The sequence below is a fragment of the Pteropus alecto genome, unplaced genomic scaffold, assembly GCF_000325575.1.
Source record: "Pteropus alecto unplaced genomic scaffold, ASM32557v1 scaffold166, whole genome shotgun sequence".
In the NCBI taxonomy this organism is placed as follows: Eukaryota; Metazoa; Chordata; class Mammalia; order Chiroptera; family Pteropodidae; genus Pteropus; species Pteropus alecto.
The window spans coordinates 2,196,685-2,209,578 of NW_006439757.1; the positions used below are offsets into that span (position 1 = coordinate 2,196,685).

Here is a 12,894-nt window from a genome sequence, read left to right on the forward strand (position 1 = left end):
AGCTCGAATTTATGATACTGATTCCAATCTCCTCCCACAACTTCAGCTCACACATCCACCTGTCTGCCATCTCCATGGGATGTCTAACTTCTACGTGAAGAATCAAACTCCTCATAATCCTCTCCTAAAGCTCTACTTCTCTTCCAGTCTTTCCCAGCCCCATTAATAGCAGCTCTGTTCTCACAGTTCATTGTATCTCAGGCTAGAGACCTCAGGGTCATTCTTGAATTCTTTTTCTCTCACACTTTGTATTTAATCTGTCATGAAATCTTGTCAGTGCTACCATCAAAACATATCCAGATTCTGACCACTTCCTTTCACCACCTCCTCTGCCTCTAGCCTGGTACAGATCATCAGAATATCTTACCTCTCACCTCCTAACTGCTTCTGCCCTTGTCCCCCTGCAGTTCATTCTATAGGTAGCAGCCATGGTGAATTTTCAAAGCACAGGTCAGCTAGAGGGATATATTTGAGGTATAGCTTAGATCAGATCACTGTTCTACTTTAAACACTCCAATGGCTGCCTGTCTCACTCAAAATCCAAAGTCCTTACCTTGGCCTACAATAAGGGTCAGCAAGCAATGGCCTGCAGGCCAAATATGGCCCACCACCATTGTTGTGAATAAAGTTTTATGGGAACACAGCCACGTTCACTTGCTTGTGTATTATCTATGGCTGCTTTTGAGCCATAGCAGCAGAGTTGAGTAGTTGTGACAGAAGCCATATGGCCACAAAGCCTAAAATATTTACTACCTGACCCTTTACAGAAAACATTTGCCAAGCCTGGCCTAGCCCTCCCTGACCTTTTCTCTTATCACTTTCCTTCATGCCCTTTCCCCCACTGCCCCACTGGCCTCTTCATAGTCACTCAAATGCACCAAACACACCGAGGCCTCACAGATACCCATTGTGGAGCTTCTGTGCTCTCTGATCCCTTTGCCTGGAAGACTCTTCCCCGACAAGGCCACTTCTCTCTCCCTTGCTTCCTTGGGGGATCTATGCAAATGTTCCTTTAGTAGAGAGGACTTTGCTGGCCACCTCATGTAAAATAGCAGCCCCCTGGTGCCCTTACTGGCTTTGTGTGTCCTCTTAGCACTTATCAGAGGTGTTATTATACTTATTTGTTTATTGTTTATTCTCTAATAAAAAATAAGCCCCATGAGAGGGAACTTCCTTTTTGTTCTCCTAATTTGCTAAATTCATTGATGAGAAATTATTTAAAGATGGATGGATAGTTGATGAATGGATGGATATTGGATGGGTAGATGGATTCCAGTTATAAAGCCAGCAGAGGCTGACTAGAATTCCATGTCTCATTTCCAAATTCCAGCAGGAAAGAATTTCTGATTGACCTGGTGTGTACAGGGAGTGGCATCTTGGGTCTGTGGCAGCAATTACCTAAGAAGTGTGGTGCATAGGGCAGGCAGATGCATGGGTTCATGTAACCACTATGTCAGTCTTCCCAGATGAGGCAGATGATGTGAGTCATTGGAGAGTTTCTAAAATACTAAATGTTCAAGTCCCATCCCAAATTTACTGAATTAGAATCTCAGGGGTTCTGAGACCCATCACTGCCTCAAAGGACATGCAGGACCCTGTCTGTCTGCAGGACACCCATCTGTCTCACACTCTCTGGGGAAGGATGATCAGCAATCACGTAGATGGTGGAGTCCCTAGGGTATGAAGTCATTGGTAACAGAGTCTGAGAACCACAAGATACTGAGTCAGCAAGGGTCTATGAAAGGGTGACAGGAGAGGGCTGGATGGGACAGAAGGAAAGAGGAAGTCTGTAGATGGACATGAGGTGGTTGAAGATGGTGCCATAGCGGTCTCATTTTCCCCATCTTAGTGATTGACAGGCTGCATAGCCACTGCCTCTTGTCAATCTCTAAACAGAACTGCTCTCCTAGAGAGTAGAGGCTGTGTCTTGTTCACCGCTGCATCCCCAATGCCTATATAGAGCCTAACACAAAATAGATACACAGTTGATGTTTGCAGAATGAACGAATGAACAAATGAATGAACTGATGCCTAGAGAGTACTGGAATGAGACCAGTAATCTCTTGGATTACTTGATATAAAGACAAAATTGGAAGTTGACTGGAGGGAAGATTGGCATTCATAAATGAGGACGTGTAGGAGGGTTAAGAGAATTTCAGCTGGTTTAAAATAGAATTCCCTGTATATCCTTGGCCAAGTCACTTGACCTCCCTGGGTCTCTTTGTTTAAAAACAGAGTCAAATTAAGTGATTTCTAAATTTACTTAAGGCTCTACAATTCCAGCCTAAGCTTTGTGAGCCGAATAAACATTTGATGTTTGAGTATCTATAGAATTGTAGATTTTATTTTTGTGGCTACATCGGTGAGGTCTGCTTTCACATGTGAGCTTCTAGGATCTAGGAGGCAATATATCTATTAAACTTTCATTAAGACCTGAGTGAATTTGGCCATTCTTTTTCTCTTTGGCCCTGTGATGTTTACTGTCTTGTCAGCATTTTAATTTTAGAGTTCTATATTTTACAGGGAGTTTATTCATCTCTTAAAAAGCTAAGCCTATCAGTAGGGTGTGAGATCCCCACCTGATAGCACGTGAGCCAAGCACATAGGCATAAGCTATGGTATTTGTCTCAAGTTGAAAGATGATATTTGCTCCTATCATTTCACTATGAATTATTTACCCCTAATTTGCAAAACCAAGCCTCTTATAATAGCTAAACTTAAATGTTTATTTTTAAAGAGATTTTTTTACAATTATAAAATGAGTATATGAATGATGTACATGAAAGGAAAACTAGAGACCAGTATCTCTAATAAACATAGATGCAAAAATCCTCAATAAAATATTATCAAATCAAATCAAATAGTATGTAAAAATGAACACATGGTCATTCAATAATAATGATCCATTTTATTTAACACTACTATGCCCCGGGCACTATGCTAAGTTCTTTACCTATATCATTTCATTTAATCCATTCAAGAACTCTATGAGATAGGAATATTTTCACATTTTACAGAAGGGGAGAACAAAGCAGAGAAGTTAATTTGCCCAAAGTCACAATGCACATCAGAGACGAAACAGTTTCTGACTCTGAGGTCCTTCCCTTAACTACTACATTACATACAGAAATTCGAACACAGGAAACCCAGAAGAATAAAAATATACATGTGTATAATTACAGTACCCCAAGACAACACTGTTTACATTTCGATATATTTCATTCTGGATTTGTTTGTTTCTGCTTCCATCACTGTCTTACTTTGTATATGATTTTATATCCTATATATCCCATTTTAATAGAAGCAGGAAGTCCAAGAGTTGAGTGACACACGGAAGCCCCTTAGAAGATGGAGGGGGAACGACCGTGTCACGTGCTTATAAATTAATATCTGTTCTTTTTATTTACACCACATATTATCTAATCCCACCCAAAATCCCATAAAGGAAGGGGTATGTTCCCCACTTTACAGATGAGGAAATGGAGGTTAGGTGCCCAAATCCTGTCGACCACAAAGCCTGTGGCGTTGTTAGTCCCCACACACCTGATCTCGTGAACGTTTTTCATGGTGGGTCAGTATCCTTCATAACACCAACTTGTTATCCAGAGAGTTGGCCACTGTTCATTTCTCCAAGTATTTAAGGATCCTCTCTATGCCAGGCACTGGGTTTGGAATCAGGGATAATATTATATATGAGGTTTGGCTTCTGACCTTGATTTGAAAGGATAGAAAGAAAACCATAAAGTGTTAGTTTCTTAGGGATGCCATAACAAAATACCACAATGGGGTGGCTCAAAACAGCAGAAATTCATTGTCTTGCAGTTCTGGTGGCTAGAAGTTCAAGATCAAAGTCTCCAGAGGGCCATGCTCCCTCTGAATGCTATAGAAGGATTGTCTCTTCCTAGCTGCTGGTGGTTTGCTGGCAATCTTTAACATTTCTTGGCTCATAAATGCGGCTCTCAAATCCTCCGTCTTCACGTGACATTCTCCCTGTGCGCGTGGCTCCCTCCATGTTCAGGCTTTTTCCTTTTTATAAGGACATCAGTCATATTGGATAAAGGCCCACCCTCGTGACCTCATTTTAACTTTATTAGTCTGTAAAGATCATACTTCTAAGATGCTGGCTTATAGGACTTCGACATATCTTTTTTAGAGAGACAGAATCCAACCCAGAACAGTTATCTTACTCAATGTATGTGCAGAGGTCTTTGGGAATCTAGGGGAGGGAACAAACCCTTCACGGTGACTCAGGAGGGGCTTCCCAAAGGACCTCACGGTGCTAACTGGCAACTCACCAGGATGAGAGGACAGGAGGAAGAGGGAACCATGCTGTGCTTGGAGAAGAAAGAGAGTAAATCTGGGAGGCTGGAGCTCAGAGCACAGCATGGTGAGAGTGAGAGATGAGACGGAGGGAAATTCCAAAAGATCTTCTCTGCCTCACACTGAGGGGTTTGGGCCGTATCCTCGCACGAAGAAAGTAAGGAGCCAATGAGGGTTTTCAACAAAAGCCACCTGTTTCAAAATGTCCTCAAACTGACATCTTTTTCAGTAGACTTCAGGCAATACTTTTTTCTAATTAAGGCTTCAATTCATTGAAATTTTCAATTCAGTTATCTCTAAAAAGAGGAGCATTTTGTCTTCACAAAGCGAAAAGTAAGGAGGGTGAGTTAGAGCAAGCCTAGAAAGCAGTTTGAAGGCCAGTACCTCAAGTCGGAGTCCAGAAAAGCAGACCCTGAGAAGGAGGTTTGCATGCACAGAGTGTGTCATGAATACCCTTGCGAAACTCACCTAGGGGGTGAGAACCATGGGACCGCCAGAGGGAGAAGTTGGGCTTTCATGTTGTCACACCTCAGGAAGCTCTGGAGCGGGGATGGCCCAGCAGAGCTGTCCCAAACTGGGATGAAAGGACGGATGGGCTTTTACACTCCCGAAGTGACCAGTCGCTAGGTGCAGGCTGCCTCCAGTAAGAGGTGTGACCTTCGGCAAGGCGTCGCCAATTCCGATGGAGGGTGGTGGGGGTCTCAGTTGTCATGATGTTTCTAAAACCTAGCCACTAACATGAAATATGTTTCATAAGTTCAGGAAAGCAGAAGATTAGTTTTGTTTTGTTTTGTTTAAAAAAAAAAAAAAGATAAACTTAAGAAAATCGTGAGATTACAGAGATTACTAAAGAAGTTATAAAATGTGAAGTTAAAAATGTTTCATAAGTTCAGGAAAGCAGAAGATTAGTTTTGTTTTGTTTTGTTTAAAAAAAAAAAAAAGATAAACTTAAGAAAATCGTGAGATTACAGAGATTACTAAAGAAGTTATAAAATGTGACTGAGGGACAAGGATAGACAATTAGATCAAAGGGACAGAAAAAGAGAAGAGATACAGCTCCACACATATAGTCACCTAATGTTAGACATCCTTGTGAAAGCAAATTAATTTTAGGCCATACCTCATGCTATACACAAAAATCAATTTCTAATGGAAAAAAATGTGACCGAGTACCAATAAAGGAGAGAGTAAGTGGATTGAGTAATTAATTGCTTGGGTGAACTTTTTCTTTTGGGAAAGAAATTATCCTGGACAAAGGGCCAATCATCCAGTCCTATCCCTTCTTTGTTTCTGACCTATAAGAGAAATGCCAGAGAATAGGGAGAGAGGCAAAGGCTGTTTGGGGTCTTCACACTATTTGTTAAAGCAAATAAATCGATGGTAGCCAAGCAGAAAGGAAAGCTAGATATCTCACTGTTTGCAAGAAAGTATCAGAAGCTGTGAGCCAGGGGCAGTCTGAGGGCCTGCTTTTCAGTAACCTTCATGTAGGCGGAAGTAAAGGTTTTAGGTGGAAGTAAAGGTTTTTCTGTAGCAGGAAAAGAATCTTGGTCTTATCTAAATAGCAACTGATAGAATTAAGACAGCTTTTTCTTCCTTCCTATCATGTTACAAAGGGCAATTTAGTGAGTAGGTAGACATACTGTTGTTTTTAAAAAGCGATTTATTAATAGAGAAAGAAATATTGACTCATTAATGACAATCTAGGGGCTGTGGGCAGAGAGCTGATTTTGCTGCTCCCACCATTTGCTTGAGGAGCTGTGTGAAGATTTGGGAAGAGGCGATAAAGGATGAAGGAGGCGGCGGGCTGATCTGAAAGCCTCCGCAGTGAGATCATGTCAAACCTCGATGTTTTTTTCTTCTTGTAAACTGATTCCCTACCCCACTCTAAGACCCCCTCGATTTGAGCTACTTTCTTCGTTCCACCCACTAAATAAAAGCTCCCCGAGGTGAGGGGTCTGTGGCCTCACGGGGCTCCTAACAACGCTTTGCAGAGTGAGGATGTCTAGATCATTGCTGATGGTTTGAATGAAGGACCCATTCTGCAGCTTCACGTGACAAGGGTGGGGACAGCACGAAGGAGACCGTGGCTCAGGGAGTTTGTCATACTTAAAGTACATCTCAGGACTGGGGTCAGACCCTGGGTTTGTGTGACTCGAAAGTGAGTGAGTGCTCTTTCTGTCACCTGTAGTGGTCAATGTCGTTTCTCCCTGGGCACACCTGAAGGATTGGCATGCTTTGCGATGTAGTTCTAACACAGTGCAATTCTGGAGCTGGCACAGACTTCACAGGTTGAGGGCATAGTCTCCTACAAGACACTTCTCATCAAACCCCAGTCTCAAACAGTGGGATTCCCAGGCCACTCACACTTCTGACCAACTGGCTACAAATTTCAGGGTTCCAGCCAGCCCCTCAGGTCCAGGAATACAGTTATATTCAGTTGTCTCCTTCAATCTGGAAGAGTTCATCAGTTTGAAAAGGTACAGGCCTTTTATTCTGTCGGTCTCTGAGAAGAATCCTCACCCCAGGACTCATGACTAGACTCAGCCATGAATCCTTGGCAGGAATATCTCAGAAATGATGCTATGCTCTTCTGGATGCATCAAGGTGAAGGACGTGCCCTGTTTACCTCTCCTACTAATGATGATGTTAACCTGGATGACCCGGTCATTTGTGTCTGCCAGTTTTTCCTTGGTATATGATTAGTATCTGAGGGAAGATATGCTAAGACAATGTCAATATCCTATTCATCATCAGACCTCCGCCCTCCAGCTTTATCATCCTTGATGAATCATGCCTAAACCAACCAATGCTGAGTTTGTTGCCAAATGGTGGTTTTCTGTTTCCATTTCTGCTTCTACGTTTACTGGTTGGCATTCTACTATAAGAAAGAACATTTCCTTCTCCCCATTTATTTACTTATCTATCTCAGATTCTATTTTATTCAGTGCAGTGTAATCTATTCCTATCATTATATATCATTATATATTTTAATTCTTAGGTTGTCCCAGATTTGGCCAGTGCCAGCCAGCCCCTTCCAGCTGATACTTTTTCCTTTGTTGCATGGCCCCAACATTCTCTTAACACTTCCTTTTATCTAGCACAAAAAGATATTTATCCTAGGCTTGTCTTATACTTTCTTTGTCTCAGCCCTGGAATCAGCCGTTTCTTCAAGGGCCCTGGATCCTTTTAGTGGAGAGAGATATTTGGAAACTAAGACTGGGTGTTTGGTATGCGAATGACTATCAGGATGTCATTGATCCTAAGCTCTTTCAATAAAAAAAAATAAAAATGACTGGTTTGCTCTCTCCTTCTCTCTCTCTCTCTCTCTCTCTCTCTCTCTCTCTCTCTCTCTCTCGCTCTCTCTCTCTCTTTCTCTCTTTCTCTCTCTCTCACACACACACACACACACACTATAAGTTCTCACCAATACTTCAAATTCCAACTCCTCATCAAGGGTACTCTCTTGCCTTCCCCTCTCCATATTTCAAGAGTACTTTCTCCAACAGGATGAACCCCGTTTGTCATTATCCTCAATATATTTACTCCTTTGTTCAGTCATCGGGATGTGGGGCAGGCTGACTTATGGTTAAGAAAGCCGGAACAAGGAGGGCGCCTAATTTCTTGTCAACGCTCTGTTCCCTGTAGTCATGCTTCTTGTGTGGGAACTGTGCCACTCAATCCCTTAATGGGAGTTCTGTCCTTCTGTCTTGCCCAGCCACACCATCCCACAAAGCCACTTAGTCTAGTAGAAATCCTCAGAGTCCAGTGGCCCAGGGTTCAAAATCCCAGCTTAATGCCATGAGCTGCGTAACCTCCACCAGTTTTCTCATCAGCCAGATGCGGCTGTAACACTTACTTCCCTGTGTTGTATGGATTCATTGAAATCGTGGATTCAAAGTGCCTAGAAATGCCTACTACAGACCCTGAGTAATGCTGGCTAAATTGGAAGCCACTCAAAGGGTGCTTTTTACATGGCGGATGCTCAGTAATTATTAATTGGTTTGGTCGGAATGAAATGCAGAAGCACAGAATCCATGCTCTTTGCCTTGCTGCATTTCCTCCTTCACTTCTGCTCTCTCCACTCAGCTCCTTTGTCTCTGCCTCATTTTTCTAGTTTGTTCGTTTATCAAATAGAGCCCACCGTGTATCTGGCCTTGCACCAAGTGCTGGAGCATCAAAGATGAATAAAACCTTAAGATGGGACCTCACTCTAGAGAATCACGTTTCCAGGGTTGTGTGAGGACTGTGGGAGCCTAGAAGGAGGCCCCTCTGAGCCGTGTCCCTCTCTTCTCCTCTGCAGGAGGTCATTGCCTCCATCCTGCTGAGCGGGCGGATCGGGCCCAACATCCAGCTGGCTGAGTGCTATGGGCTGAGGCTGAAGCACATGAAGTCGGATGAGATCCACTGGCTGCACCCGCAAATGACAGTGGGTGAGGTGCAGGACAAGTACGAGTGTCTACATGTGGAAGCCGAGTGGAGGTAGGAGAAGAGCCCAGGCCTCCGGAATGGCAGAAAATGAGTGTAGTGTGGGGTGGCCCTGGGCGTTCTTCCTTGAAGCACTTCCTAGCCTCTGAGAATCTTCTAGAAAATCTGAGTGGCATGTTAGGCTTAGTCCTCCTGCAGCATCCAATGCATGTATTCGCCAAGGCTTAACATGGGTTCACAGCACCTCCCCGTCCCAGGGCAGATATCAAGAAACATCCTCAGACAGGATGCTACTGGTGCTGTGAAGAAGGAGAACAGCAGTGTGGGGAGGAGAGTGAGCCAGACCATGGGCTGGTCCAAGGAAAATGGTTGCCACGAAGGAGAAGAGTGGAGAGTCAGGACTAGTGCTCGGCCACCACCTGTTGGCCGCCCCTCTGTCTTCTGTGGTCTTCCACCCGACCAGACATCCTGAATGCGGGTCCAGGAGCCTCACGGGCAGCCCCTTGCATGTGGGGGATGAGGCTGCTCTGCCCTTGGCGAGCACCGCTCCTTTTTTAAATACCTGAGCAACTGAGTTCCCTGTCCTAGGTATGACCTTCAAATCCGCTACTTGCCGGAGGACTTCATGGAGAGCCTGAAAAAAGACAGGACCACACTGCTTTATTTTTACCAACAGGTGAGAGTACTTTATCTTCCTGACCCCATCCAGGGCCCTATTACAGCTTAAATGCTAAGTATTACCCAACCTCTCCTAGGGAGATGGAAGGACAAAGCCCAGACTTTGGAGGTCCCAGTCTGGGAAACTTCTTATGGGGACATCCCTTGGCCTTTGGTCAGCAGTCCAACTCTGCCTTTCTCACAGCTAATTAAGTGTTGGCTAACCCTGCCCCATATGTTCGCAGTTCCTCCTGGACTTTCCTAGTGGCTGTTTCCTACCCAGGAGATCTGATGAAGCAAGCAGAGCAGGTCCAGGGAGAAGGCGTAGTCTTAGACACGTAGGCTCTGCCGTCTGACACATCTGCTTTCTAGTCTAGCTCTGCCACTTACTAACTTGGTATCCCCAGGGGTTTAATTTACCTGCATGAAGCAGGTATAGAATGGGGATGATAATAATAACAATACCTGCTTTATAGGGTTGTTGTGAGGACTAAATGATATCATTAGCAGTGTACTGGTAAAGCAGTTCCCTGGAAAAAAAAAAACCTTCTGATTTGGAGAACTTGCCAATTTCCATGGTGTAAATAGGCCAGTTTCAAGCTACCGATGTGATATCAGCCAGCTCTCAAAATTTTCTGAAAATTTAATAACTGGTTTTCATGAGCTGTTTGGAGCCGCTCCAACACACCACCGACTGTAGTGCATGTAAAGTGCCTAGCACAAGACCTGGCACAGAATGAATGTCAAGTAAATGTGAATTGCCATTGCTCTGTTTTATCTCGTCCTAGCTCCCTCCTAAATGTCTCTCCTGGTTTGCTGAAGACAAAGCCAGGCTTTTCTTGTACAGTGGATGATACCTGTCACTGCTTATCAACAAGGCTTTGGATATATTATTGACTCCTCCCCTGAAATCCTAGTCTTCATAGCGCCAAAATGGGGAGTTGGGGAGGGAAATCTGAACTTCCTGCCTCATGAAGCCAGTGGGAACATGTCTAAAGCACATCAAAAACCCGAAAGCCTCAGCCTGTGGAGGCATGATCAGCACTGCCTGGGGTTCTGGAGGGAGGCAGGGGCAGAGCGGAGGATGAGCTTCCGCCTTCTGCTCTTCATCCTCTGCTCCGAGCGTGTGCATGGTAGGATGCGTGAGAAAGACAGCACAGGGTGGCAGGATTGGTTTCAAGGCACCCACCAGCTCCTGGGGCCTCCTCTGCTCAGGAACATGGGGAAAGAGGGTGGGAGGCTCAACCTTGGCCTTTCTCTCCACCAGCTCCGGAATGACTACATGCAACGCTATGCCAGCAAGGTCAGCGAGGGCATGGCCTTGCAGCTGGGCTGTCTGGAGCTCAGGTATGTGGCCTCGAGGCCTCTCCAAGGACGGTGGCTGTGCCTTTCCTCCTGGCCAGCTCAATTTTCCTCCAGGGTGGGAAGCAAGAGTGGGTATGTGAGAGCTGGGAGGAGACAAGTGGTGGCTAACCAAGGGTCAGACCGTGAGGTGTTCACCGTCTGGTCCTTGGGATAGGAGTACCAACTAGGTCCTCTCTGGTTGGTGTCCCCTTCCCATTGTCTGCCACTGCTGATGCCTGATTTAAGTAAACGTTTCTTTGAGCCACAGGCAAGATTATGGGAGATATTGGAATGTTGGGATTTCCATCTGCATTGTTTGCTGCTGGTCCCCAGCTCCCGTAGGCATTAGTACATATTACAGAATTAGTGAATCATCCAGATAGGCCCTCAAACTTAGTGTTTGGGAGATGACAGGTATGTCTACAATTGATCATAACACAAGGCAGGAAGAAATACATTCCAAACAGATGCACATATAGGAGCCATTAACCCTGCCTGAGGGCTTCGGGAAGAGGTGGTTTGAACTGCTCCAGGAAGGAGGCCAGAGACTTCGGTCCGTAGATATTGGGGGAGTTGAGGGGAGGGGCGTGTACATTCCGGGCCCAGGGACCAGTGAAAAAAAAGGAACAGACTGGAGGATAGTGGGACATGAGCATGGGGAGGTAAGTTGGGGCTGATGGTGGAAGATTTTGAATGACAGTTTAAAGAAATGCGTCTTACTCTTGGCTTTTGGGCCAAGAAGGGTGATGTGTTTAAACCTGCTCTAGCACTTTCTCGACCAAAGCAGCACCATTCAGCTTCACCATTTATCACCATCCATCTGCCGATTCTACTCTCCCATCGCTTTTTCTGTACCCCTTATCTGTCTTAAAACAGTGGTTCTAAAATCTGGTTGCAAATGGTTGCAAACTATAATCACCTGAGAGCTTATTAAATTGGAACAATACTGACTCCATCCTTGGAAACACTGGTTTTGTAGAGCTGGGTGGGACTTTAGGATATGCATTTTTGACAAGTCCCCCAGATAGTTTGGATGCAGTTAGCCTCATGAGTTGGTGGAAGGACTCTCAGCACCGTTGTTAGAGAAAACTTTGGCTAGGGGTTACTTTTGGTTGGCTGGAAATGTGGTGCCAGGAAGTCTTGGCCCTAGCTGTGACCTTAAAGTTCCAGGGAATAGACCCTGCTGCTGCTTCTGCAGAGTTGGGGGCCACTGAGGAATACCAGTTCCCATCGTAGGTCTCAGGGAGAGTGCTGAGGGGTCCCTCAGGGAGAGCCATGGGATGGGAAAGGGAGGTTCCACTTTTATCTCAACCTCTGAGACTGTTGGCATTTGTGACAGAATAGATCAAAGACAGAAGGCTCCTCGGAAGGCTCCTCATTGCTTTCCCACTTGGTGACTCTGTCTCAGCAAGCAAGGGGACACTATGGTCCCCTGTGCAGAGGAAGTCTGTAGCCAGTGATGCCAGTTGGAAGACAGTCTGCCTCGCTGCAGCCAGTACTGGTCCTGGATGTCTGATGCTTGCGGGTCGGGGGCTGTCTGTGAAGTTTACTTTATTACAAGAGCCCTTTTCTGCTTTCCAAGACCACCACAGCTCCTATAACCTGAATTGCATCTTACACAGTCTTATCTTCTCTTCTGAAATTTGACACCTCAGAAAAGCTTACCTTTCCGTTTTTATTTGTAGCTCTCATACCTGGGACTCTAGGACCACTTTGAGACTCTAATCATTTAAGTCACTTGTCAAAATATCATCTCTTGGTAGCAAAATAGCAGCATAGAGAAGACCCTTTAACATTAAGTTTCATGTTCTTATTTCCTCAAATTTTCCCCAAACTATTATTGGATAATAATAACTATTATTATTTAGCACCAGGCACGATGCTAAATGCGCTGGGACACGATGAGCCCTCCTCCGATGTGGCTCCGTTTGGTCTTGTCAGACGCGTTCGCTCTCGTGGTGTCTGCCGTCTTATCAGCTCAGGCTTATTCCAGAATCTGTGCTTGTTTTAGGACGGGGACGCATTGTTTCACATCTCCTGGGTCTGAGGAACAGAGTCAGACAAATGTTCCTACTCTTGCTAGCTGACCTCTGAGGTACAGGTTACATGATATTAGGCAGAGGATGTAGGCATAACAGAAGATTTTTC

The 12,894-nt window shown here is 44.9% G+C and overlaps 1 protein-coding gene across 1 annotated transcript in view; it reads left to right on the forward strand.

Annotated features, from left to right (window-relative positions):
- Positions 1 to 12,894, forward strand: part of PTK2B (protein tyrosine kinase 2 beta) — a 124,874-nt gene that overhangs the window by 83,724 nt on the left and 28,256 nt on the right. Inside the window, exons 3-5 of the mRNA XM_025050415.1 lie at positions 8,621 to 8,799; positions 9,334 to 9,421; positions 10,670 to 10,749. Of these exons, the coding sequence (XP_024906183.1) occupies positions 8,621 to 8,799; positions 9,334 to 9,421; positions 10,670 to 10,749 (347 nt within the window). The remainder of the gene's footprint in view (positions 1 to 8,620; positions 8,800 to 9,333; positions 9,422 to 10,669; positions 10,750 to 12,894) is intronic.